Here is a 26,352-nt window from a genome sequence, read left to right on the forward strand (position 1 = left end):
AGATGGGAAAAATTGGCTTCTACCTCATTGAGTTTTATTTTACCTTCCTCTGGATCAACATTGGAGAGGAAAAAGGCTGAACTGGATGGACACGTGTTTTTTTGGTTTAGCATACCTTATTACTATATTTCCTATGTTTTATCTGCCCTTTTCCCCTGTATACATTATCCAGAGAATTCTCAATCAGACAAGCATCACAGACTCAATACCGAGAGCCTTTAGAGTACTAAAGCCTTAAACAAAGTTTCAGAAAAAGTGTGTGGTATATGTCAAGGCCATTTTTTCCCTGAATGTCCCATAACTAGGGCCATCACAACGTTTCTAGTCATTTTCATTGTGAGGAGAATACATCCTCATTGAAGGGGATTGGTATTATCACCATCTAATAAAATCACAAGAACAATATCCTTGGGTAAGGTTTATGCTGACCAAACCCTATTCTGTAAAAGCTAAAGTAACTGTTGCTAATCCTAAATTAGGTTTGCTAACCTTCCAACAATTTTGGACAAGCTCTGATCATTCTACAGTAATAGGACATTGCAGTTTCGGGTGAACCAAGTTCATTCTCATTTTAAACGACTGTAGCTCCAGTTCTCTAAGGGCTATCAGCATTGCTTTGGGGTCATTTTAAAGCTAAGATTCTTGGCAGCAGACTTTACAGTACTGGGGCTACTGCCATGGGAAATGGAGTCAGGAATTCTGAATTTAGAGCTGTCGTTTTTCAGTGTGCAGTGAAGAGCAGGGGGGAGCAGCCAAAACAGAGTATAGATCTATGATTCTCATGTATAGCTTCCTTTCCCAGGGAAGGGGGACATCAATTTTTGTTCATGTTACCACCCTTCATAAATCTAAGTATATATTTGCTCTCTGATTGTCAGATATATGTTTTTTTCCAGAAAAAGAGTAACATGATGAGGCTTTGCTCATCTAATCATTTTCTACACTGTTTACCCTTGCAGATAATGTAGTCACTGATGAGTGTGGCAGCTAAACATTTTTACAGAAAAAAAAATGTAAAAAGTTTTTTCCCCTTACACAATGCTTTAAATAATGGAAAAATAGAAAGAACAAAAATAAAACTACACATAACTGGTATCACTACATCCTTAACAACCCATACCACACAATATTATAATATTTATCCAGCATGGTAAAAAATGTGCTGTGTTACATAAAAAGTATTTTTGTAAAAAGCATAAGTGGTAAAACAGAATAAAACCTCTATAAATTTGGTGTTGTCATAATTGTAATTACCCATAGAATAAAGATAACATAAAATTTATACAACACTATAAACCTCATAAAAATTAATTGCAACAAAGCTTTTTTTTCATTGTTCTGCAGCAAAAAAGGGCTAAAACTATGTCAACTATGTCCAAGGCTGGACAAACCAACTGGCTAAAGTAACCAACAGCACAAACTTTTACAATATATTTGCATGGCGACGAGGGTATATATCGCATCCCAGTAGCTATCGCCATCGCTCCATATGGATCCAATTTTAGCCCAAATCTCCAGAATGATGTTGTTTGAGAAGCTGTCTGCCATGAGGGAAGACTGCATGGAGAGTTTTCTTAGGACCTGGTTGCCCTGCGCCATTTATCTGACCATCCCGGGCTGCCCCGGATGCTGGCCTCCTGAAGCGAAGCAGTGCAAATGTGTAGTGGGGGTGGCTGGGGAGAATGGCCTCACGACTCTACTAGATGCGGGAACTAGTCGACTAGAAGTGGTATCAATATGTCAGGTAATTCTACTATACCTTTATAGCATATGATTTATTTTCTTTTTGCTTATGTTACAAGTTCTACAATAAAAAAGTGATATTTTTGGGCGGGTTTTTCCAATTTTAGCATCGGTATGGAAGGGGGGGGGGGTTAACCAGTATATTGTACTTTTTACCTGTTGTTTTCTCTTAGCAAGTAGCTGTAAAATGTAGCATGTCACGGATTGAACAAATAAGTATATGTCTTCCTTGCTCGCCATTGATTTATAACACTTTTTTAAAGTCCTACTTTCCAACTCCTACAGTACATCCTTACATCTGATATCATACCTGTAAATACTTCTAACTCAGTATTTAAAATGTTGCACTGCAAGCAGCAACCCAAAGCTCCGTCCTCTTTACATTCTGACTGCTGTAGAGATACAGGAATTTGTATGTATCCAGCAGACCTCTGTTGTACTCTCGACAATGGAACACTCCCCGTGAGAAACAAAAGCAGAACTAGCGAAGTGTTATATGAGTCAGTTCCAAATGGACATAAATGAATGGGAAGAATTAATGTGAATCTAAATACAGTTGGGAAATTCATGTGGTGAAGCTGTACTAGAAATACTAATGCAATGTTTTGTTCCTAAGAGGAAAATGAAAACTCCTAAAAAATCTAATCAGGAGTTTCAGACTCCCATTAAAATGAAATATTCATAAATACTAATGATTTAGCAGAAAGAATTTTTAATGATTTTTATGCAACTTTGCATCAGAGCACTTAGCAGAAAATGACTGTATTCACCCATACAAACTAGTCTGCAGTAGGGGGAATTGAATATATGAGCAAGTAACCTGGGAAGGAAATTCAAGAAGATAATTAAAAATATGTTTTAAAAATTTTCTAAACATTTTCTGCCCACCATGAAATTAAACTTGTCTCGACTCATTTGAGTCACTGAGATATATATAAGGTGCACATGTAGTTCAGTTAGCACTGAATGTATTGATCTTTGGAACAAGAAAGCTCACTTGTGTCAGTAATTAAAGAGATGAGTTGGCAACCTAGAGAGGGACCTATGTGAATAAATACACTCGCAGTAAAGAGCTGTAGGATATATTTGCTCTACAAATGTAGCATGCTCCAATTTAGCTACTGATGTAGGCTGTCATTTGAACTGTGTTGATCACAGCTGGTGGCGTTACGTTACTCTTCTGTATTGCCGCCTGATGACAGTGTTGGAGCATTGGCTTTGATAGTAGGATTCGATTGACTATATACCACATGATGAATCTCTATGCAAGGAATAATATAGTTAGGGTCTATCTGAAGCGAAAACACAGAAGCTTTAATTGGAATTTAAAGAATGCAATATAGGTGTAACACTTTCTCAAAATATATAGCCCATTTAAAGGGAATGTTTTATGAGAAAACAACCTATTGCATAAATTACATTTTCATGTTACGTTTTTGAGGTCACAATTTACATTAAAAAAATCTAAAAACCTGCACTTTTCATACTAGCCATTACATTTAATGATAGGCTGACACTTGTGGACAGAAAACTATTCAAGAGCCATTATTATCATAGGCAAGATTACAATAGAAGAAATGCTTATATTTAGATAATAGATGATCCACAGTGCACAATAGGAGATGGTCACAGCTCTCCTCCTTCCCCTCTCTGCACAATGATCTCCAGACCATGTCCGGAACACTTGCCTTCAAAAGTCAATAGGTCCTTCTGTCCGTTTTGTCTATGGCCATAGGACCAATGTTGACCCTACATAATCTAACTCACAATCACTAACAAAAGAAAGCAGTGATAACTGGCATAATTAAAACATAACATTCATTCACAATGAATTAAAATAGTGGTACCTCCATAATTGAATGAGACCTCAAACCAAAAAAATGCAATTCCAAAGTAGTTATTAAAAAGGTTTTTGCTCACCCACTGCCTAGATGTCTCCTTCTTTGGAAAGATTATACATCGGCTTGGGATCTCTTTCAGACTGCTTCAATCACTCCGTCCAGTTGCGGCATAAAGGTAAGTGGATGCAGAAAAAATGTTGTCTTCACAGAGATAGTGTCCACAAGCCTTTATTGAATGAAGTGCTACATAAAAACAGTCAGACGTCTACACAGGACGCGTTTCCACTCCGTATGATCAAGACTCCTTACGGAGTGGAAACGCGTCCTGTGTAGACGTCTGACTTTTTTTTATGTAGCACTTCATTCAATAAAGGCTTGTGGACACTATCTCTGTGAAGGCAGTATTTTTCTGCATCTACTTAAAGTAGTTATTACCAGTATTCCTTACAACCTTCAAATATCTACATACTTGCCATCTGTACAGCAATACAAGGAGAGTTGGTTATAACTTAAATTAGAACATTCTTGCCAGTTCTAACCGCACTCACATATTTTCAGGCTATTTAATTTCCAGTTGGATCAAACTTGTGATATCCAGCATCACATAGGAGACCAGTTGCCTATTCCTATATCTCCCTGTCTGTCTGGTACACCCTAGATGAAAAAACCTAGCTACCATCCCAAAGGGATGACCCCCGCAATCCATCCCAGTAAACAGACCATACAATAACCCTATAGGATAATGGTTTCCAAATTCAAGTTCCTACACATTTCGTCTTCAGAGACTAAATACGTCAGACACGATGTGCTGTATAAATAGGGATACAAGGTGAAACAATTGCAAACAGTAATAAGCCAAATAAGCTCCATGGAAAATCCTAATTGCCATCTAAACTGCATCAAGCAAACAACAATGAATCATAGCAGCCTGACTGCAAGATGCCAGAATGACAGATGCAGAACTAATTCTCGATGCTGCTTGTAATATCCGGTCATAAAGGCCTGAACGAAGGGTGCTAGGGAATAGTACAGCATGTGGCAATAGACTGACTATCCCCATAGACATATGCTCTGTCCAGAGCATGGTCTGATATATCAATAACCACACCTCCCCGGGTTATATCAAATCAGGGATTCCCAGTGATGTGGACCTTCAACATACCTTCCATCTTGACAGGGCCACCCAAAAGGGTGTATGCGGACATCCGCATCGCCCTGCATAACGGTTACTCTACTGCATTGGTAAGTATTTTTGGTTGCATTCTAAACATGTGAAGAACATAGCTCAACAATACCTGCATTTACAATTAACTATGAAAGCAACCAACATGCATCAATGATGTAATGTAGGATAATTAAAAACAATATATAAATAGGGAAACAATACAAACAGACCTTAAATAAATCATGTGACATGTGGTCATCTGATGTTACCTGTAAACAAGTCAAACTTTGTTTGATATTCTACAAATGAAACAAAATCCTAAATCAAAAAGTAAAACAATACACTCTTTTGTATATGTGCAGGCTCCATGAATTTCCATGAATTCTCTCAAAAAGTTAACATATAACAGGGAAGATGTTTTGTAATATATATATATATATATATATATATATATATATATATATAAAACGATTTTTATAGCCCACAATGATATGATTGTTAATTTACAGGGATAATTGTCTTGCCTGTTTGTTTTTTTCTTACCAATTATATAGTACCATATGTGAGCTGCACATCTACTTTATAAACTGCAGTATAAGAAATATACATTCTCAGTATCCAAAACTGAATCACATTGGAAGAAAAAGAACATCAGTTTGAAGCGGGGGGGCGGTAGTGAATAACTGACTCCTCAGGGGCGGGCTTACAGCTTGCTAGTCAGAAGCACCTCCCCACATCTGATATTGAAATTAATTTTCTGAGTTCTTCCAACCCAATACTACATGGAAAAGCAGTAGAGTGCTACTGAAAGAAATAGGGATTTTCACAAAATGCATAGACTTACTACAATTACATAAAAGGTCAAATATTGCATTTATAATATAGAAGTGACAACAGGTAGGAGCAATGATTGTATGCATGATTCATTAGTCTTACTCCATTATGCTTCAAAGATCACATAAATATATTTTCTAGTCAGCGCATAACTATCAAAAGTATCAGTGGTAAGAGTTAGTCTCAGACCACCTCCTCTATGCAACTCAACTGAGGCAGACATAATCAGAGAGACTGTGTGCAAAGGATAATGTGGAGATGTAAGCTGTGGGAGGAAAAGTGGCTAACAGACAATCAAAGGGTAAATCAATTATCACAACATCTCTGACTGCTAGCTGCTGTGACCAAGAGGTAGTCCAATTCCACATTTTGACAAGATGCCACATGATAACTTTTCCCACCACTACATGAACATACTATATCAATATATATTGCCTCAATATTATTTAATTCAGTCACATGTTGGCAGCTTACTTGAAATATTCTCTGTATGTGAGACAATTTTCTCAGAAATTTTTTTATCTGCTCTCAAAGAACTCAGAGAAGTCTGTGCCATGTATTTTCCAATAGGTTCAGCACTTGTACAGTTGTGGGAAGGAGTAAATGAACCCCTTAGAATTACCTGCATTCCTGCATTGGTTACTAATGTGAGGAAGCCCTGGTATTTAGCCTGGGGTTTCCCCAGTGATCTTGGATAGTGTTGGTAGCACAGAGGCTCCAGGAATAGTTCACAAAGGGTCTGGGAGCTGACATGTATGCTGTAAGTAAAAGCCTTTTATGAAACGTAAAAAGAAAACAGATAATTCCTGTTCTATGGTGACTCATGTCCATGAACCGGTTGGCTATTAGAGAGGATCTGCCTTAGTGATATTTTTGTATAAAGTCCAATAGCTCTATATTGGATTTCTCCAAAGTCCTCTTTTACGTGTGTAACGGATTTCTCAAAATTCCTTGCCTGATCAGCAGTAATGTAGTCTCCGGCGGCCCTGTATCACAATTAATTTTGTTAAGCAGAAGGGAGGGGGTTAATGAGGAGGCAAAAGTATCTCCAATGCTTGTATTCAGCCCAGCTTTTATCCAAAGAAACATCTGATTCTATGATCTGTCCCATTGAGGAACTTGGGCTGCAGGACTAATTTTGTACACCCCTGTTTACCTCACACTAGGGAGTATCCCTTGCTCCTCACTCCACAGCTTGACTTCATATAACCCCCAGCTCCCCACCTTTCAGCATAGCTGCACAGATACATAGGAGTATCCCCAGCTCCTCACACTGCAGCATGGCTGCACAGACTAACTTCCTATCATTTCCTGTTGCTCATTCTTTCCACTCTTTAAAGTCATAGTACTTTACGATTCTCTGACTCAGTAAAACATTAGATGAACAATAAAACTAATAAAATGTGTCTTGATTGGTAATGATCTCATAATGATAGGCATTCTAATTTTAATAACACACAATCAGTTGTACCATTCACATTTTATTAATATCAATGCAGAAATCCAGGTGAGGCAGGCTCACACAGGTGGATTCCAATTGCAGAATCTGCTATCGGCGTCCGAGCGGAGCCATTGAAAAGCATGTACTTTCGCTTTTTTGTTCACACTCGCACATAGTAATTGCATATTCCGCAAGTGGAAGAAAAATTACAGCATGCTCTATTTTGCTATGGATGGCCCCTATTGAAGTCAATGGAGGCTATCTGACCCACAGCCCATATGCAAGTAACATTACGTATGGGCTGTGGGTTCCTGCGTCATCGCTTAACGACGGCATGGGAAATGCAAACAATGGAAAAAGAAACTGTACTGTGCATGACTGATGGTGAACCACTGTGATCATACGCAATACAAAAGTAGCAGGAAGACAGGGTTGCTGTCCAGGTCACCGCCGGAATCCGCTGCTGGCCTCCTGCATGTGGAATCCTGTCCACCCGTGTGAGCCAGGCTTAATACCTTACTTTTTCTTGTAACTGTATAAGAAAGAATTTGACCTAAAACATTCAGACATAGGAGCTAGGATACAGTTGTACTAATAAATATAAAGGTTTCCATAGAGCCATTGTTGCAGCCTTATACTAAGAAAACCAACCCACCAATTACAGACACATCGGACTGTGCACAAGTAATAGTTCTGTGAGTCATAAGCAATTATCTGGAGTTATCCATTACATTTACAATTTTTCACCTACCTGGTACACCTGGAGGTGTTTTCAAATATTTGCCATTGAAATGTTGAATTACCACTTCACATTTTTCTGTCGATTCCATTCTGGAAAATAAATTTTTATGGTGATTTTATATAATAAAGCTTTTTCCTATCAATATATCATACAGCACCTTCCTCCCATATCTAATATAAATCAGAATGTTACAAAGTACAAACACTAAGAAAACACTAATAGCAGCTCGACGGTGGAAAGTCATTAGTGTTTATCACAACATAAACCGAAGCCGATTGAACATACTGCAACATGAACATGGAATGTTGCAACTTTATTTCGTCTTTTCATTTCTCTCGTGTTGATCTGCAAACACTGCAATTAATATGTGTCCTCCATAAAGACCAATCTATCATTTTTCCCTTTGACTTTGTAGAGAGTACACTAAGTGACTGTCTCAAGCTCGTCTTTGGAGACTATTGTCTCTGAAAGTCTAAGTGGAATGAAGATCTGCTTTTTGTAGCTGCAGGCACTTGGTGTCAAACAGTGTTATGCGGCATCAAACAGTAGTGACAATTTCATTTTAATACACTGGGTGCATTTTAACAAGCAAACTCAGTCCCAGAAAAGAATACAATATGGGAGCTGCCAAGAGTAAAAACCTCAATAAGCGTTGCCCTTTGAAGGCAAGGAAAAAGAAAGTGAGCCAAGATTAGAAAATGTGCCGTCACTCGAGAAGCAATATTGGAGAGCAAATGTCCATTTAGTTCTTGGGTTTCACAATTATGGTCTCAGCGCTGTGTTATCAATTGATGGTTCTGCATTCAGATTTTTCAGAAAATGTTGAGTTTTATAAGCACATAAAATGGATATATTGCATTTTTTTCATTCTCTTTGGCTGTCCATCTGTCTATCCCTCCGTCATTGTGTCTATCCATCTGTATATGTATCCGTCTGTCCTTTCTATTTTTCAGTAAAAATTATACCGTGACTAATTGTTTTACTACCCTATTCCCCCCGAAAATAAGACCTACCCCCAAAAATAAACCCTACCCTGATTATTCAGGATAATTGGAGTGACTTGAAATATAAGCCTTACCCCCAAAATACGCCCTAGCTAGATTACATTAAAAAAGCAGCGAAACATTACCTAGCAGTCGCAGTCTGGGTTCTCCAGAGCTCCGGCGCACTTTTTGCAGTCCTTCGCCCACCGACAGCAGATCACTTCCTGGTTATGGAATTCATAAATCTGACCTCCAGGAAACTATGGCACTGATTGGCTGAGCAGTGCTCGAGAACCAATCAATGCAGCACTTGATGAACCAATGCGATGGCTGTGATTGGTCCTTTAACCTCTGCATTGATTGGCTAAGCAGCTGTTGAAGAACCAATCACAGCCATTGCTTACTGGAGGCGGGATTCATGAATCCCGTAACCAGGAAGTGATGTTGTACTATTGACCGAAGACTCTGGGACTCCAGAAATCCGGAAATCAGTGGGAGGGACCCGGACCGCGCCTGCTAGTAAGTATAATAAGACCTCACCTGAAAATAAGACCTAGTGCCTCTTTTGGGCAAAAATTAATGTAAGACAGTGTTTTATTTTCAGGGCAACATCGTATCTATGCAAGTTTTGATTATACATATTTAGCATTTTTCATAATCAGACAATTCCTTGAACCCGAGTTAATGTATTGCTTTATGCCAATATTAACTGTTCTCTCATTGTCTTGGCTCTATTCAGTCTTTCAGTTTTAGGGGTAGCTTGCTACAATTTGACTTTTTTAATCACAGTCAAATATTTTACGGTAATTTTTTTAGAAAAAGAAATGCAAACAAAATGCCTACCAAAAACTGCACATATGAATCCAGTCCTAAACTGTCCTATACTGTGCACTTTTTGGCAAATTACAGCAAAAACAAATGTGCAGGTTTTTTTTAAGACTTTCCAAAAAAACAAAAGCTTACACATACAGTAGATACTAGAAATTCCCTATTGACTGCCTGCAGTATTCATGCTTGACAACATCTTCTGGACCTCTTGTGACTCTTTGCTTGTTGTGCTAAGCAAATGGCGAACGTATAGGAAATTGTTCACCGTAAATAGCATTCTGTGGATTCTAAAAATTACAATTCAGGACCTTTTTTTCTAAACGTGAGCAAATCCATTAAACAGCAAAATGTTTGTTTGGGCTTTTAACATTTGCATGACTTTGTATCAAAGCAGTGGTCTCCAAATACTATGTATGTACTTACAGATATGGCTTATGTTTGGTAATATTTGTGAGCTATATCACAACTATAGAAACTTGTAGACCTAAAAATAGAGTAAATATTTCAACTTCAGCAAAAGGTTTTCAATATATGGAAGTGTAGGTGGTTGAATGATTTGCCTGATTCAAGGAAAAGAGAGCATTATATCTCTGTCTAGCCCCCTAATATATAATGTAAGCCACTTTCCCTACATGCTGAAAGTTGTCTGGTCGGCCATGTGATGCCATTAATTACAAATACTCTTTATTTAAGTGACTTACTTTCAGATCTGGACTTGAGTGTTCCAATTTCTATGGTACATGACAATGTGAAAACCCTATTGATAGGGTTCTCCCTGTCTGTGTTAGAAAATGTAATAGGACTGCATTGTGTTGGCCACTATCCGTAAATTTTCCTACAACACCTGTTGCAAGTGAAATGTTATATTTCATACTGGCCATTCAAATGACTAGCCACCAGACTGGATCTGCCAAAACAAGAGTTGTTTGCTAATGAGTGGCTTTGTGTTCTGGCTTATAGAAGCAGAAAGTGAGCCGAGGACCTCACTCCATAACTTCCATAAGTCAAATTGGAAATGGATTGTTGAGATGAATAAATCTCTTTAAGCAATAGACAAAATTTCTCTGATAGAAGGACATATCATTTGCACTTTCATAATACATCCAATGAGTCTACAGAGTACAACTTAAACAATGAGTCTACAATGTAGAACTTAAACACTGAGCCTGTGTACATTGGACAATACATTTTTGTTAATAAATGTTCTCTTCCATTAGGGTGATCCTGTGAAATTCCATCAATCAGCTTTATTTGTGGAGGAACATGGCACCAAGTGTTCCTCTACACTTTCACAATAGGATGTGTAATATGATAGAGATGGAATGCAGATAAGCAGAATGCAATGGTCTGGCACATGGAAACCCTGGCAGACCTTAACTAACAGGATTACAATATGGTAATGAGGCTTCCTAGTGGACTCAATCACCTTCACCTAGGGTATCCCAGATAGTGGAGTTTTGCCTCTGATATTTGACAACCATTTAGGTAAGTGTCCTATATAATGTATAGAACAAGTGTGTTACTTCTCATAGCAGACTATGCCATGAAAGTACTTGCCCTACGTACATTTCTCTGTATGGCATAGATCAGTAAACACTACTTTTAATGGATTTTCAGGGAAGGGCTTATATTTAAAGCCCTTCCCTGAAATCCATTGTCGGGGGTGCCGGCAGCAGAATCCTCTACCGCAGCTGTCATGTATGACAGCTGCAGTAAGCAATTGAAGAATTCCTTTGCTGCATCTGCCACAAATGTGGCAGATGTGGCAGCAGGGAATTCTTTTTACTAGCAGGGATGAAGGAAACATTTGCCGCATGCAACAGATGTGTTCTTCATCCCTGCGGGGGGACACGACAATGGCGGATAGGTAAGTCTTTTTTTTTTTACACTAAAATCCTTGTTTTTCAGGGAAGGGCTTATATGTAAAGCCCTTCCATGAAAAACAATGCAGGGGTGCTGGCAGAGCATTGTTTTCAATGGAGCTGCCGGCAGCAGCCGCTGCACCATTGAAAAATGCTCAGCTCCCCATTGGCTTCAATGGGGTTTGTTACTCGAAACGAGCTCTCAAGCATTAGAAAAAGCTCAACTCGAGTAACAAGCACCGGAGCTTTTTCATGCTCGCTCATCTCTAATAATCACTATAACATTGCTAAGTAGATAATCCATGCACTCCAACTTCTTTCTCTGAATTCTTTCTCTGCTTTGACATCACTGTACAGTAACCACTTCGTTCATTATGAATTTCATAAGCATTTTATGTTGTAAAGTCACTGTTGAAGGTGATCATGGTGGAGAGGGGTACAAGCTTTGATATTAGGCTCCATGGTTCTTTGTTATGCCCTTTATTTTTAGGGTATGGATAGGTAAAAGATTATGTTTCTCCTGCACTGAAGTCCAATATAGAAACTTTTAGGGTGATTTTTGGGCACAAATATTATTTTCATCTGAAGCCATGTTCTGGGCAATGATATTGATATGAGCTAATTATATTTTACTTTTGCATGATAAAGGAGCAATAAGTTGATGAAGATAAAAGACAATGTACATACCTAGCAAACCCTACTCCTCTACTCACTCCACTTGCGTCTCTTAATATTCTAGTAGAAATTACATGTCCAAATGGCTTCAGCATGTTTTCTAATTCTTGTTCATCCATGGAAATAGGCAAGTTCGATATGTACAAATTTGTTGGATCTTGTTCTTGCTGCTGTAAAAGAAGACACAAAGGAAGCAAAAATGTATGAATATAAAGCTAAACATAAAATAAGCAGTGTCTGTTTTCATTGTTTCTTGCCCTAATAATTAAATGATTTCCAAAAATATCCTGTTGGCAAATTTATACAAGTTTCAAAATGGCAAGCAAGTGAATAAAGGACCAGGCGCCATTGCTTATTTTTGGAGACAAAAACTTTTCGGACATCAATATAAGAAAAGGTAACATTCAGTAAGAGTAGTCAAGGTATGGAATTCCCTACCTCTAGATGAAATACTGTATTGACAAATTGATTACACTTATGGCAGGAAAATGGATTGAGAGAAAAATAAGAAACATACCATGCAAATCCAATTCCAACACTCACTTCACTTGTCTTTCTTAAAAATCCTTCATTATGTAAACATCTCTTAATACTTCTGAGTTTGGGAAACACTGTAGTACAGTAACTTACACTGTTTCTGTGGCTCCCATTTGCTTCAATAAGAACTACGGAATAAGCATAGCACCATATGCTTCACTTTTTCTGTAACCCTGGCCACCTCTGCTTTCATTCGCAGCCAACAGCTACTTGACCAGACCAGGACCTCATCATGGACCTTGATTCTTGAGATGGTGTAAGTCCCGGAGGTGGAAGTCTCATTCTTTGGAGTTACCATACATGCCTAAGATAGGAATTCTCCTTTGACTGTTTTTTACTAACTCAGAATTTACTGATAAAATCCATAAAGTAGAGAGGAGACTAATTTTTTTGGCTTCACTGAGAGATCAGATTACAGCTACTCAGAGACGTCTACAAAAAGCAAGCAAGAGATAGAAGCAAACTAGCTGCTATGATGTTGCACATACACTGGATGCAGAAGATATCTTGCCCCAAAATTCTCTCTTTCTCACAGAAACATAAACTTCAGCTAGAAGATGGAAGACATTAAACAATAATAATGAGCAGTATAGCTGTAAATCTACTAAGGTAAGACAGTTAGACACTTACTAAAGCCAGCAGCAAGGTCTTTGTGTGTATGTTTCACTTCCTCTCCCTGCTTCCTCCTCTCCTTCTATATAGAACAGCTGTAACCTGATCTCTCATGAAGCTGGAAAGCCTTGTCCTCTCTGCTGAACAAGCACAACCAGTAAATTCTAGAAGGTTGAACAGCAGAGATGAGCGAGAATACTCGCTAAAGCACATTACTCGAGTGAGTAGTGCCTTAGCCGAGTATCTCCCCACTTGTCTCTAAAGATTCGGGGGCCGGTGGCAGGCGGGGAGCAGCGGGGGGGGGGGAGAGCGGGGAGGAACGGAGGGGAGATCTCTCTCTCCCTCTCTCCCCCCCACTCCCCGCCGCAACTCACCTGTCAACCGCGCCAGCCCCCGAATCTTTAGAGACGAGCAGGGAGATACTCGGCTAAGGCACTACTCGCTCATTTCTATCGAACAGTTAAGGAGGCAGGGAGGAGTGAAGACTGATAACTGGAGAATGAAGCATTTTTCTGTAAGATATGACAAGTTTTCTTATTTTTGCTTGTACTATTGCTTTATGGAAAGTTGCCTGTAGTCAGAGATAGAATACACTTTAAAAAGAGCTAGATGCCTATCAAATGGCAAATGACTAGAGATGAGCGAACGCGTTCGTCCGAGCTTGATATTCGTGCGAATATTAGGGTGTTCGGGATGTTCGTTATTCGTAACGAACACCATGCGGTGTTCTGGTTACTTTCACTTCCTTCCCTGAGACGTTAGCGCGCTTTTCTGGCCAATTGAAAGACAGGGAAGGCATTACAACTTCCCCCTGCAACGTTTAAGCCCTATACCACCCCCCTGCTGTGAGTGGCTGGCGAGATCAGGTGTTCGCCTAATATAAAAGTCAGCCCCTCCCGCGGCTCGCCTCAGATGCGGTGTGAGTTAGATGAGGGACAGTGCTGTTTATACCGGAGCTGCTGTAGGGAAAGAATTGGTAGTTAGTGTAGGCTTCAAGACCCCCCAAAGGTCCTTATTAGGGCCACTGATAGCTGTGTGTTGGCTGCTGTTAGCAGTGGGATTTTTTTTTTTCTCAAAATCGCCTCTGCAGACCGTTGCACCTGGCATTAGGGACAGAAGTGCTGCATAGGCAGGGAGAGTGTTAGGAGTGAGTGTAGCCTTCAAGAACCTCAACGGTCCTTTCTAGGGCCATATTTATCCGTGTGCAGTACTGTCCAGGCTGCTGTTAGCTGTGCTGCATTTTTTTTGGGCTTCTCAAAATCGCCTCTGCAGAGCATTCCACCCTCCATTGATACTGCAGGGAAAGAATTGTATAGGTAGGGCCACAACACAGTTATTATTCATAGAATATACGCAGTGCTGCCTGTTGGTGGGAAAAAACTGAAAACAAATCTATTTGTCCAGCCTCTGTCCGTCCTTACGCCTGTGGAGACGTGTGAGCTGCGTGAAAAACATTGCTAAATCATACGCACCCAGCTACGCTTTACTGCTGGCTTCGCCATTTGCTTTCCTTAATTAGGAAAAAAATACCTGCTCTCCAAGAGTTATAATAACTCTGCTACCCTCACGTTCTGTGACACATAAGCAGGGACACAGCACAGTTATTAAACTTCTCATGTTCATTGAATATACGCAGTGCTGCCTGTTGGTGGGAAAAAACTGAAAACAAATCTATTTGTCCAGCCTCTGTCCGTCCTTACGCCTGTGGAGACGTGTGAGCTGCGTGAAAAACATTGCTAAATCATACGCACCCAGCTACGCTTTACTGCTGGCTTCGCCATTTGCTTTCCTTAATTGGGAAAAAAATACCTGCTCTCCAAGAGTTATAATAACTCTGCTACCCTCACGTTCTGTGACACATAAGCAGGGACACAGCACAGTTATTAAACTTCTCAGGTTCATTGAATATACGCAGTGCTGCCTGTTGGTGGGAAAAAACTGAAAACAAATCTATTTGTCCAGCCTCTGTCCGTCCTTACGCCTGTGGAGACGTGTGAGCTGCGTGAAAAACATTGCTAAATCATACGCACCCAGCTACGCTTTACTGCTGGCTTCGCCATTTGCTTTCCTTAATTGGGAAAAAAATACCTGCTCTCCAAGAGTTATAATAACTCTGCTACCCTCACGTTCTGTGACACATAAGCAGGGACACAGCACAGTTATTAAACTTAGATAATTCATTCACTAGAGGCAGTGGGGCCTTTCGTTTTCCAAAAAGGGCAAAAATTATATTTGGCCTGCAGTCTTGCGCCAATTTATTTCCTGCCTGTGAAATCAAATCACTGGTAATACAGCATGCTGAGGGGTAGGGGTAGGCCTAGAGGACGTGGACGCGGCCGAGGACGCGGAGGGCCAAGTCAGGGTGTGGGCACAGGCCAAGCTCCTGATCCAGGTGTGTCGCAGCCGACTACTGCGCGATTAGGAGAGAGGCACGTTTCTGGCGTCCCCACATTCATCGCCCAATTAATGGGTCCACGCGGGAGACGGTTATTAGAAAATGAGCAGTGTGAGCAGGTCCTGTCCTGGATGGCAGAAAGTGCTTCGAGCAACCTATCGTCTACCCGCAGTTCTGCGCCGTCCACTGCAGCCAATCCGAATCCTCTGTCTGCTGCTCCTCCTTCCTCCCAGCCTCCTCACTCCACTACAATAACACCTGCTCAGGAGCGGGAGCACTCCCAGGAACTGTTCTCGGGCCCCTGCTTAGATTGGGCAGCAGCGGTTCCTCTCCCACCAGAGGAGTTTATCGTCACTGATGCCCAACCATTCGAAAGTTCCCGGGGTCCGGGGGAAGAGGCTGGGGACTTCCGCCAACTGTCTCAACAACTTTCTGTGGGTCAGGAGGACGATGACGATCAGACACAGTTGTCTTGCAGTGAGGTAGTAGTAAGGGCAGTAAGTCCCAGGGAGCAGCGCACAGAGGATTCGGAGGAAGAGCAGCAGGACGATGAGGTGACTGACCCCACCTGGTGTGCAACGCTTACTCAGGAGGACAGGTCTTCAGAGGGGGAGTCAAGGGCATCAGCAGGGCAGGTTGCAAGAGGCAGTGCGGTGTCCAGGGCCAGGGGTAGAGGCAGGGCCAGACCGAATAATCCACCAAGTGTTTCCCAAAGCGCCCCCTCGCGCCATGCCACCCTGCGGAGGCCGAGGTGCTCTAAGGTCTGGCAGTTTTTCACAGAGACGCCTGACGACCGACGAACAGTGGTGTGCAACCTTTGTCGCGCAAAGCTCAGCCGGGGAGCCAACACCAACAGCCTCACCACCACCACCATGCGCAGACATATGATGGCCAAGCACCCCGCAAGGTGGGACAAAGGCCGTTCACCGCCTCCGGTTTGCACCCCTGCCTCTCCCCCTGTGCCCCAACCTGCCACTGAGATGCAACCCCCCTCTCAGGACACAGGCACTACCGCCTCATGGCCTGCACCCACACCCTCATCTCCGCTGTCCTCGGCCCCATCCAGCAGTGTAGTTCAGCGCACCGTTCAGCCGTCGCTTGCGCAAGTGTTCGAGCGCAAGCGCAAGTACGCCGCCACGCACCCGCACGCTCAAACGTTAACCGTCCGCATCGCAAAATTCATCAGCCTTGAGATGCTGCCGTATAGGGTTGTGGAAACGGAGTCCTTCAAAAGTATCATGGAGGCGGCGGCCCCGCGCTAATCAGTTCCCAGTCGCCACTACTTTTCCCGATGTGCCGTCCCAGCCCTGCACGACCACGTCTCCCGCAACATTGTGCGCGCCCTCACCAACGCGGTTACTGCCACGGTCCACTTAACTACGGACACGTGGACAAGCACAGGCGGGCAGGGCCACTACATCTCCCTGACGGCACATTGGGTGAATTTAGTGGAGGCTGGGACAGAGTCAGAGCCTGGGACCGCTCACGTCCTACCCACCCCCAGAATTGCGGGCCCCAGCTCGGTGCTGGTATCTGCGGAGGTGTATGCTTCCTCCACTAAAGCACCCTCCTCCTCCTCCTCCTCCTCTGTCTCACAATCAAGATGTGTTAGCAGCAGCATGTCGCCAGCAGTCGGTGTCGCGCGGTGTGGCAGCACAGCGGTGGGCAAGCGTCAGCAGGCCGTGCTGAAACTACTCAGCTTAGGCGATAAGAGGCACACGGCCCACGAACTGCTGCAGGGTCTGACACAGCAGACCGACCGCTGGCTTGCGCCGCTGAGCCTCCAACCGGGCATGGTCGTGTGTGACAACGGCCGTAACCTGGTGGCGGCTCTGCAGCTCGGCAGCCTCACGCACGTGCCATGCCTGGCCCACGTCTTTAATTTGGTGGTTCAGCGCTTTCTGAAAAGCTACCCACGCTTGTCAGACCTGCTCGTAAAGGCGCGCCGGCTCTGCGCACATTTCCGCAAGTCCCACACGGACGCTGCCACCCTGCGCACCCTGCAACATCACTTTAAGCTGCCAGTGCACCGACTGCTGTGCGACGTGCCCACACGGTGGAACTCTACGCTCCACATGTTGGCCAGGCTCTATGAACAGCGTAGAGCTATAGTCGAATACCAACTCCAACATGGGCGGCGCAGTGGGAGTCAGCCTCTTCAATTCCTTTCAGAAGAGTGGGCCTGGTTGGCAGACATCTGCCATGTCCTTGGTAATTTTGAGGAGTCTACCCAGGTGGTGAGCGGCGATGCTACAATCATTAGCGTCACCATTCCTCTGCTATGCATCTTGAGAAATTCCCTGCAAACCATAAAGGCAGCTGCTTTGCGCTCGGAAACGGGGGCGGGGGAAGACAGTATGCCGCTGGATAGTCAGGGCACCCTCCTGTCTATTTCTCAGCGCGTACAGGAGGAGGAGGAGGAGCATGAGGAGGATGAGGAGGAGGGGGAAGAGACAGCTTGGGCCGCTGCTGACGGTACACCGGCTGATTGCCTGTCATCCTTTCAGCGTGTATGGCCTGAGGAGGAGGAGGAGGAGGAGGAGGAGGAGGATCCTGAAAGTGATCTTCCTAGTGAAGACAGCCATGTGTTGCGTACAGGTACCCTGGCACACATGGCTGACTTCATGTTAGGATGCCTTTCTCGTGACCCTCGCGTTGCACGCATTCTGGCCACTACGGATTACTGGGTGTACACACTGCTCGATCCACGGTATAAGGAGAACCTGCCCACTCTGATTCCCGAAGAGGAAAGGGGTTCGAGAGTGTTGCTATACCACAGGACCCTTGCGGACAAGCTGATGGTAAAATTCCCAGCCGACAGCGCTAGTGGCAGAAGGCGCAGTTCCGAGGGCCATGTTGCAGGGGATGTGCGTAGATCGAACAGCATGTACATCCCAGGCAGTGCAACAGTCTTTAAGGGCCTGGCCAGCTTTATGGCTCCCCACCAAGACTGTGTCACCGCTCCCCAGTCACGGCTGAGTCGGCGGGAGCACTGCAAAAGGATGGTGAGGGAGTACGTAGCGGATCGCACGACCATCCTTGGTGACGCCTCTGCCCCCTACAACTACTGGGTGTCGAAGCTGGACACGTGGCCTGAACTAGCCCTGTATGCCCTTGAGGTGCTTGCTTGTCCTGCGGCTAGCGTGTTGTCGGAGAGGGTGTTTAGTGCGGCTGGGGGAATCATCACAGATAAGCGTAGCCGCTTGTCAACCGACAGTGCCGACAGGCTAACACTCATCAAGATGAACAAAGGCTGGATTTCCCCAGACTTCTGTTCTCCACCAGCGGACAGCAGCGATACGTAAGCAATACGTAGGCTGCACCCGCGGATGGAAGCTACGTTCTCTCTCACCATCCAAAACGGGGACATTTCTGCTTCATCAATCTGTGTCTAATATTCCTCCTCCTCCTGCTCCTCCTCCTGAAACCTCACGTAATCACGCTGAACGGGCAATTTTTCTTAGGGCCACAAGGCTCACTCAAATAATTTTTCAGAACAATTTTTATAAGTTTCAATGCGCTTAAAAGCATTGGAACTTTAACTTGAACCAATTTTTCGTTACACTGGGCTGCCTCCAGGCCTAGTTACCACTTAAGCCACATTAACCAAAGCGATTAATGGGTTTCACCTGCCCTCTTGGCTGGCCATGGCCAATTTTTGGGATGTACATTAGTACTGTTGATACAGCAATTTTTGTGGGCCCTCGCCTACAGTGTAATCAAATTAATTTTTAGCCCACCTGCATTACAGCTGACGTTACCTCAGCTGTGTTGGGCAATGCAATGGGATATTTCTATGTACCGCCGGTGGCTTCCTGGCACCCACCCAGGCAGTGGGTCCACAGGGAGTTAAACCTACATGTGTCCACTTGTAAAGAACCCCAGTCTGACTGGGGCATGCAGTGTGGGCCGAAGCCCACCTGTATTACGCACGACATTACTACCTCAGCTGTGTTGGGCAATGCAATGGGATATTTTTGTGTACCGCCGGTGGGTTCCAGGGAGCCACCCATGCTGTAGGTGCACACTGAGTTTTTAATACATCTGTACACTTCTAAAGAACCCGTCTGACTGGGGCATGCAGTGTGGGCCGAAGCCCACCTGTATTACGCACGACATTACTACCTCAGCTGTGTTGGGCAATGCAATGGGATATTTCTATGTACCGCCGGTGGCTTCCTGGCACCCACCCAGGCAGTGGGTCCACAGGGAGTTAAACCTACATGTGTCCACTTGTAAAGAACCCCAGTCTGACTGGGGCATGCAGTGTGGGCCGAAACCCACCTGCATTAACCCTTTCCAGTCCACTGTGTGACCTGTGAAGACATTAGGGTTTAAGGCTGTACAGCTCCGTTGTTGGTAGACGTCCGTCGGGGTTCTCTTACTGTATATTGCCAGCCTCTCTGCTGTCGGAGCCTATCCTACGTGTCAGCTCATGCAGTACTGGCTTTAGCCAGCATATAGCGCCGTTGTATAACGGCAGAAAAAGAGTAAGCCCCCTAGGAAAACCATATACAAATTGGATTGGAAAGGGTTAAGCACAACATTACTACCTCAGCTGTGTTGGGCAATGCAATGGGATATTTCTGTGTACCGCCGGTGGGTTCCAGGGAGCCACCCATGCTGTGGGTCGACAGGGACTTCACAATAGGGAGTTGTACCTGCCTGTGTCTATGAATTAAAAAGCCCGGTCTGACTGGGGCATGCAGACACCTTGACAGAATGAATAGTGTGTGGCACATAGGTTCCCCATTGCTATGCCCACGTGTGCAGCTCCTGATGGCGGTGGCACAGGATTCTATTTCTCATTGCTTCTGTACAGCATTGTGGGCTATCGCCCCGCCCCTTTTAAAGAGGGTCGCTGCCTAGCCGTGCCAACCTCTGCAGTGTGTGCCTGCGGTCCCTCGTCATGGCAGACGCAATTCTAAATAGACATGAGCGTGGTGTGGCATGAGGGCAGCTGAAGGCTGCGCAGGGACACTTTGGTGTGCGCTGTGGGGGGGAGGGGGGGCGGTTGGGCAGCATGTAACCAAGGAGAAGTGTCAGTGGAGTGTCATGCAGGCAGTGATTGTGCTTTGTTGGAGGTAGTGTGGTGCTTAGCAAAGGTATGCCATGCTAATGAGGGCTTTTCAGAAGTAAAAGTTGTTGGGAGGGGGGGGGGGCCCACTCTTGCCGGTATTGTGGCTTAATAGTGGGACCTGGGAACTTGAGATGCAGCCCAACATGTAGCCCCTCGCCTGCCCTATCCGTCACTGTGTCATTCCCATCACTTTCCTGAATTGCCCAGATTTTCACACATGAAAACCTTAGCGAGCATCGGCGAAATACAAAAATGTTCTGGTCGCCCATTGACTTCAATGGGGTTCGTTGTTCGAAACGAACCCTCGAGCATCACGGGAAGTTCGTTACGAATAACGAACACCCGAACATTTTGGTGTTCGCTCATCTCTACAAATGACATATAGAGTTATAAATAACTTAGTACTGGATAATGCATAATTGATCTGAATAAGGTTTACCTTAATAAACATGTGTCTTTTTTCAACCTTAGTAACTAACTATGCAAGCCCATTGCTCAATCACTTGTTTTAGGGAATTAGAGAAAATGCTTAGAAATGTTGATAAAGTTGAAGTTTGTATAAATTTAGCCTTATAAGTCAATGTCTTAAACTGAGCTGGCCTAATTACATGATTAGATGATTACCAAGTATACCTTTCCAGGTCAAATCATTTTTGAATTCCCAAAATGAAGCCTAGTGGAAGCACTGCACCCTAATGTACAGCCATGATTTGAGGTCACATGATAGGCCAATCAGGTTGTAGAGGAAGCTGATAACTTATGAAGAGATTTATAAAACTATCTGTAAGAAAAACTGTTTTTTTTTTGCACATAGCCCACTTACATTATGATTGGTAGCTATGGGTAGGGTTTTCTTTAGACAGTTTTCATAAACCTGCCGCAAAATGGGGATTAGGACAGAGCCCCTATTAATACCGCTGATGGACGTCTGTTATGTATGCTACTGTATAGACATATTGTGGCAAACATTGCCTATTGACTCCCAATGTGTAAAAAATGTATACAGCACGGTATATACATTTTACTGTATCTCTCTGTATAAAAAAGAACAATAGATTACGCTTTCCTATACAGTTGAAATAAAGTATGCCATAGCATACCAGCCCAGTGTATTCCAAAGAACACTGATTTGGCATAAGCTTGGTGCTCAGAGCCCTGTAGAGGCATTCAATATGCATACTGGGAGCTTTCTTGGCACATTGGGTAAATATATGAAAACAAGTGTGAACAGAATCTTTCAAAGGAGCAATTTTTTTCACTGCCTAATAGACACACGTTCAGTTCTGCGCAATAATACTGAACCCCTGAAAGGTCAATAGATTTGCTCACACTATAAATTACACTCACACATACGGTTGTAGTAAACAATTTATGACAACCCCCTATGCATTAACAATAAGTTTTCAAATGCAACATTAACTAATTAAAATGCATTGTTTCTGTATTAGAGTCACATTAAAACTTTTGTGCAGCTAAAAAACATGCGAAAGTAAAATGTTATTTCTACTTATTTGAAAGCCTTGTTCATGAAAGAGTTAACATATTGCAAAAAATATACTGTATTGCTGAAAACATCACCATCCGTTGTGCCACATGACAAGCAGCTTTGGTGTATTTGAAATACTTAATGCAATGACAGCTATAAAATGTGAGGTTTAGGCCTCCTGCACACGGGCAACAAAGTCGCGTGATATTGTCGCGTTGCGACAATGCTACAAATTGCATGTATGTGAAGCCCATGCTTTCCTATGGGTTAATTCACATGTTAGATGTTTTGTAGCATGCAACAACCCGACACAAAGACTTTGCAGGTCCAGTGATATGCCCGTGACTTGTGAGGTTTTGTAGCCCATGTTTCCCTATGGAGCCTTCCTCTCTATTGCATCGCATGAAAGCGCAATTTTCGTGCGGTACGATTCAACTTTGACAGTAGGAAATCCTACTGTTAAAGCCTAAACTAAGCTCTAGCTGCAGGGAAAAATAAAAAAACAGGCATTCATTGAACCAATCACAGACATTCATCGAGCGCTGGCTGTGATTGGCTAAGCGTCAGCCAATCACAGCAAGCGCTTCCAGGAGGAGGGGATTTTTCAATCCCCGGCCAGAAGAGATGAAGAAGAGTCCCCCAGACAGTGCTTCTAGGTTATGTATACTTTTTTTTCCTGCAGTTATGGCATAGTTTTGGTGTAAGATTTATATTTCAAGCCCCCCCCCCCAAAAAAAAAATTCTCACGTGTGGTGCTACAAAGTCGCACAACTTTGTAGCACCCTATGCAACTTTGTAGTGCTACAAAATCGCGGTATCACTGCAAGAAACTGCAGCGAAATCGCACTGACCAGCGATGCGATATTTTCTCGCTGCAATGTCGTGTCGCCCGTGTTAAGGAAGTCTAAATAATAATATTCTATACAAATATATGTACAGTTTAGTTGACAATTTACTATCCTCAGGTAGAAAAAGCAAAACCGAAGCTGTTTCTAAAATCCATCCCGAATTTAGGTTTGGTCCGTTTTTCTCAAGTTCAAACTTTGTTTAGAAACGTGTATTCTTAGCTTGATTCACACTCTAACTGCGGAAATCAACTAGTCCTCAGAGGCACATCAGTTTTTCAAAGCGTCTCCATGTTTTGAAGTACGGCTACAACTTAAACTAGATATAGTGGAACCATTAGCCTCAGGGTGCATTCAATAGGATGAGTATTATATTGATTGAACACAACGGCGTAACAAATAGCAACAATATGAAACTATGTAGCCTACCTTATATTATTAAAAGTAGTGACTCCCTGGGTAGCTGAATGTCTCTGACTCATGAAGAAGGGCTTACAGAAGATATAGAAAGTTTGTTATGTCCCTATGTGTATAAATCTGGATATTTCCTGCAATTCCAAAATAAATATATGTTTTAAGAAAATGAGTAATTAATTGTAATTAACAGGACATATGTGTATAATATTGCCAATTATTATGGCATGGGGAGGCGTACACTAAATACATCGGTGCGATGAATCCGGTGTAGAGTTGTGGAAAAATAATGGATAATAACACACAATTTGTGTGTTACTGTGTTTCCCCGAAAATAAGACAGTGTCTTATATTAATTTTTGTTCAAAAAGGTTTAACTTTTTTACATGTATAGCTGCCTGGACACTATTTAAATTGACTTTTTAAATTAACTGTTAGCAGGGCTTAATTTTGGAGTAGGGCTTATATTTCAAGCATCCTCAAAAAGCCTGAAAAATCATTTTGCATCCTCAAAAATTCTGGAAAATCATGCTGTGTCTTATTTTCAGGGAAACAGGGTAGCAGTATGCCTAGGAAATGGTGAGTAATAAAATGTGGCAAATCTATTAAAGATGTTTACTATTTTTTGGTGGAAAATATTGTTGTACAGAAGCTGTATGCCAGCCATGAGATGCTGTATGGAAATGTGTTTGACATGCCCAGTGAGTTGTGTCACATTACACAGTCTGGATTCCTTGAAAGAATTCCAAGGTTGTGCTCTGATAATTCCTGTTAGAACATAGAGTGATGTCCATTCATTGCTGTTGTAAGCATGTTTAATGCATTAGTATATGGACAAACGCCAGTGCCTTCAGTGTATAGAAATATACTTTGGAGATTATGAATTAAGTGTAAAAGGAATAGCAATAAACAAGAAGTCTAAGAAGTGAATCCTACAAAATACCATGTGTTTTTATTTTCAGAGCTCTAACAACCCGTACGACACATTAAATATGTTATTTACGTTAGGGTGATGTAAAAATAGAAACAAATACTATAAATTGTGTAATAATGCATATTATCGGAGGAGGGAGTTGAAATGCCTGCAATCAGAATTGCATGGCTCCCCAAGGGAACATTTATTTAGAGATATTATATATTTTTTCAGCATTCATTGCTTATTTATTGTAGGAACTGTGAAGAACTGACCTTTGTGAAATAATAAATGCATTGATACAAATGAATGAATGATAAATTAGGGTAAAGTAATTTGTGACTATTTTTAAGTGCTTTATTTTGAATTCACTTTTATTTAAATATTTCCGAGAAAATAATGATTTATGAAATTGAGAATATTAACCCTTTCCAGTCCACTGACTGACGTATAAAGACATTATGAATTAAGGCTGTACAGTTGGGAGACGCCCGTCGGGGTTCTCTTACTGTATATTGCCAGCCTCTCTGCTGTCCGAGCCTATCCCACATGTCCCCTCATGCAGTACTAGCTTTAGCCAGCAGATAGCGCCGTTGTATAACAGTAGAAAAAGAGTAAGCCCCCAAGGAAAACTAGGATACAAATTGGATTGGAAAGGATTGATAAGTAAAAGAAAGAAAAACACCTAACATAGTAATTGGCAGCTATGGCAGCTATTTTATTCCAATCTTGGAGGTAGCACTTTTCTCTTTATTCCCAAGTCCCATCTATAGGGTGAGAAAAAGGGCTATTGCATCATTTTAATAAAAAAAATAGATACTCACCTCCCTTCAGCTGAGGGGCACAGCCGCGTCTTCTCCTGCTGTCCCCTGCACTGTGGTGCTGAACTGCTGTCATTCAGCTGAGAGCTGCGCTGAGCCAATCAGAGGCAATACTCACTCACCCCCATTCATGAATTCATGAATGGGTGTGAGTGAGACCTATGGCGACCGTGTCTGCTTTGCAGACCTTCAGGTATTGTATTTTTGGCTTTTTCAGTGAATAAGATCTGCCTCTGATTGGCTCAGCGCTGAGCCAATCAGGGGCATGTCTGACTCACACCCCCTTCACACTCACTGCAGGCTGGCCGCGCTGAACTCCGTCTTCCGGGACAAGGTGAGTATATATATTTTTGTTATTTTTACACATTTCTGGATGAATTGCAGGGAAGGGCTTATATATTTAAGCCCTTCCCGACAATTCATCCCGCGATCACTGGCAGCCCATTGCTTTCAATGGAGCCGGCTGTATTGCCGGCTCCATTGAATTCAATGGTCAGTGCTCGTTTTAATCGAGACGAGTACCGCGTGGTGCTCGTCTCGAGTAACGAGCATCTCGAGCACCCTAATACTCGAACGAGCATCAAGCTTGGACGAGTATGCTTGCTCATCTCTAATAAAGATGCCTATGATGTTTTTAGTTAAACATTGTACTATTTCTCTCCATTCCACTCTTCAGAGCTATGCAGGCTTGGATTCAGGGTGATGTCCACCCCTAGACTGGATTTAGAGTAATACGTTTCCAATTCCTCTATTCCCAACTTGATTCCCATTTTAATGCCCCAGGTTTTTCTGTTGGTAAACTTTTTGTTTTCTTTCTTCCTTTGCTTCTAAATTTAAATCCACCTTAAGATTCTGGACTCTTCTTGACGTTGGCACAAAATTGTGATTGAATGGAAACAGATTTTCAATATTCATTAGCCCAATTTTTCTGTAATCTTGAATTGGTGGTGTTTCTACATATGTTATGTTCTGTTGTTACAATTTATGTTAATGATAATATAAAGCAATTTACCAGAAAAAGTCCCTGACCTGCTAAGTAATAAAGTATTCATAAGTTCTTATTAGTGTGCTGTACAGCAATAATTACTGGTAACCTCACAGAACTGCTACAACACTGTATATACAGCTGGTTTTT

At 42.6% G+C, this 26,352-nt stretch overlaps 1 protein-coding gene across 2 annotated transcripts in view; it reads right to left on the reverse strand.

Annotated features, from left to right (window-relative positions):
- Positions 1-26,352, reverse strand: part of RBMS3 (RNA binding motif single stranded interacting protein 3) — a 630,590-nt gene that overhangs the window by 171,173 nt on the left and 433,065 nt on the right. For both annotated transcript variants that reach the window (XM_066584834.1, XM_066584833.1), the window contains exons 5-6: positions 12,127-12,284; positions 7,776-7,855 (exon numbers count right to left, since the gene is read on the reverse strand). In XM_066584834.1, coding sequence (XP_066440931.1) covers positions 7,776-7,855; positions 12,127-12,284 — 238 coding nt within the window. The remainder of the gene's footprint in view (positions 1-7,775; positions 7,856-12,126; positions 12,285-26,352) is intronic.

This window comes from Eleutherodactylus coqui, chromosome 12 (assembly GCF_035609145.1).
Source record: "Eleutherodactylus coqui strain aEleCoq1 chromosome 12, aEleCoq1.hap1, whole genome shotgun sequence".
Classification (NCBI taxonomy): domain Eukaryota; kingdom Metazoa; phylum Chordata; class Amphibia; order Anura; family Eleutherodactylidae; genus Eleutherodactylus; species Eleutherodactylus coqui.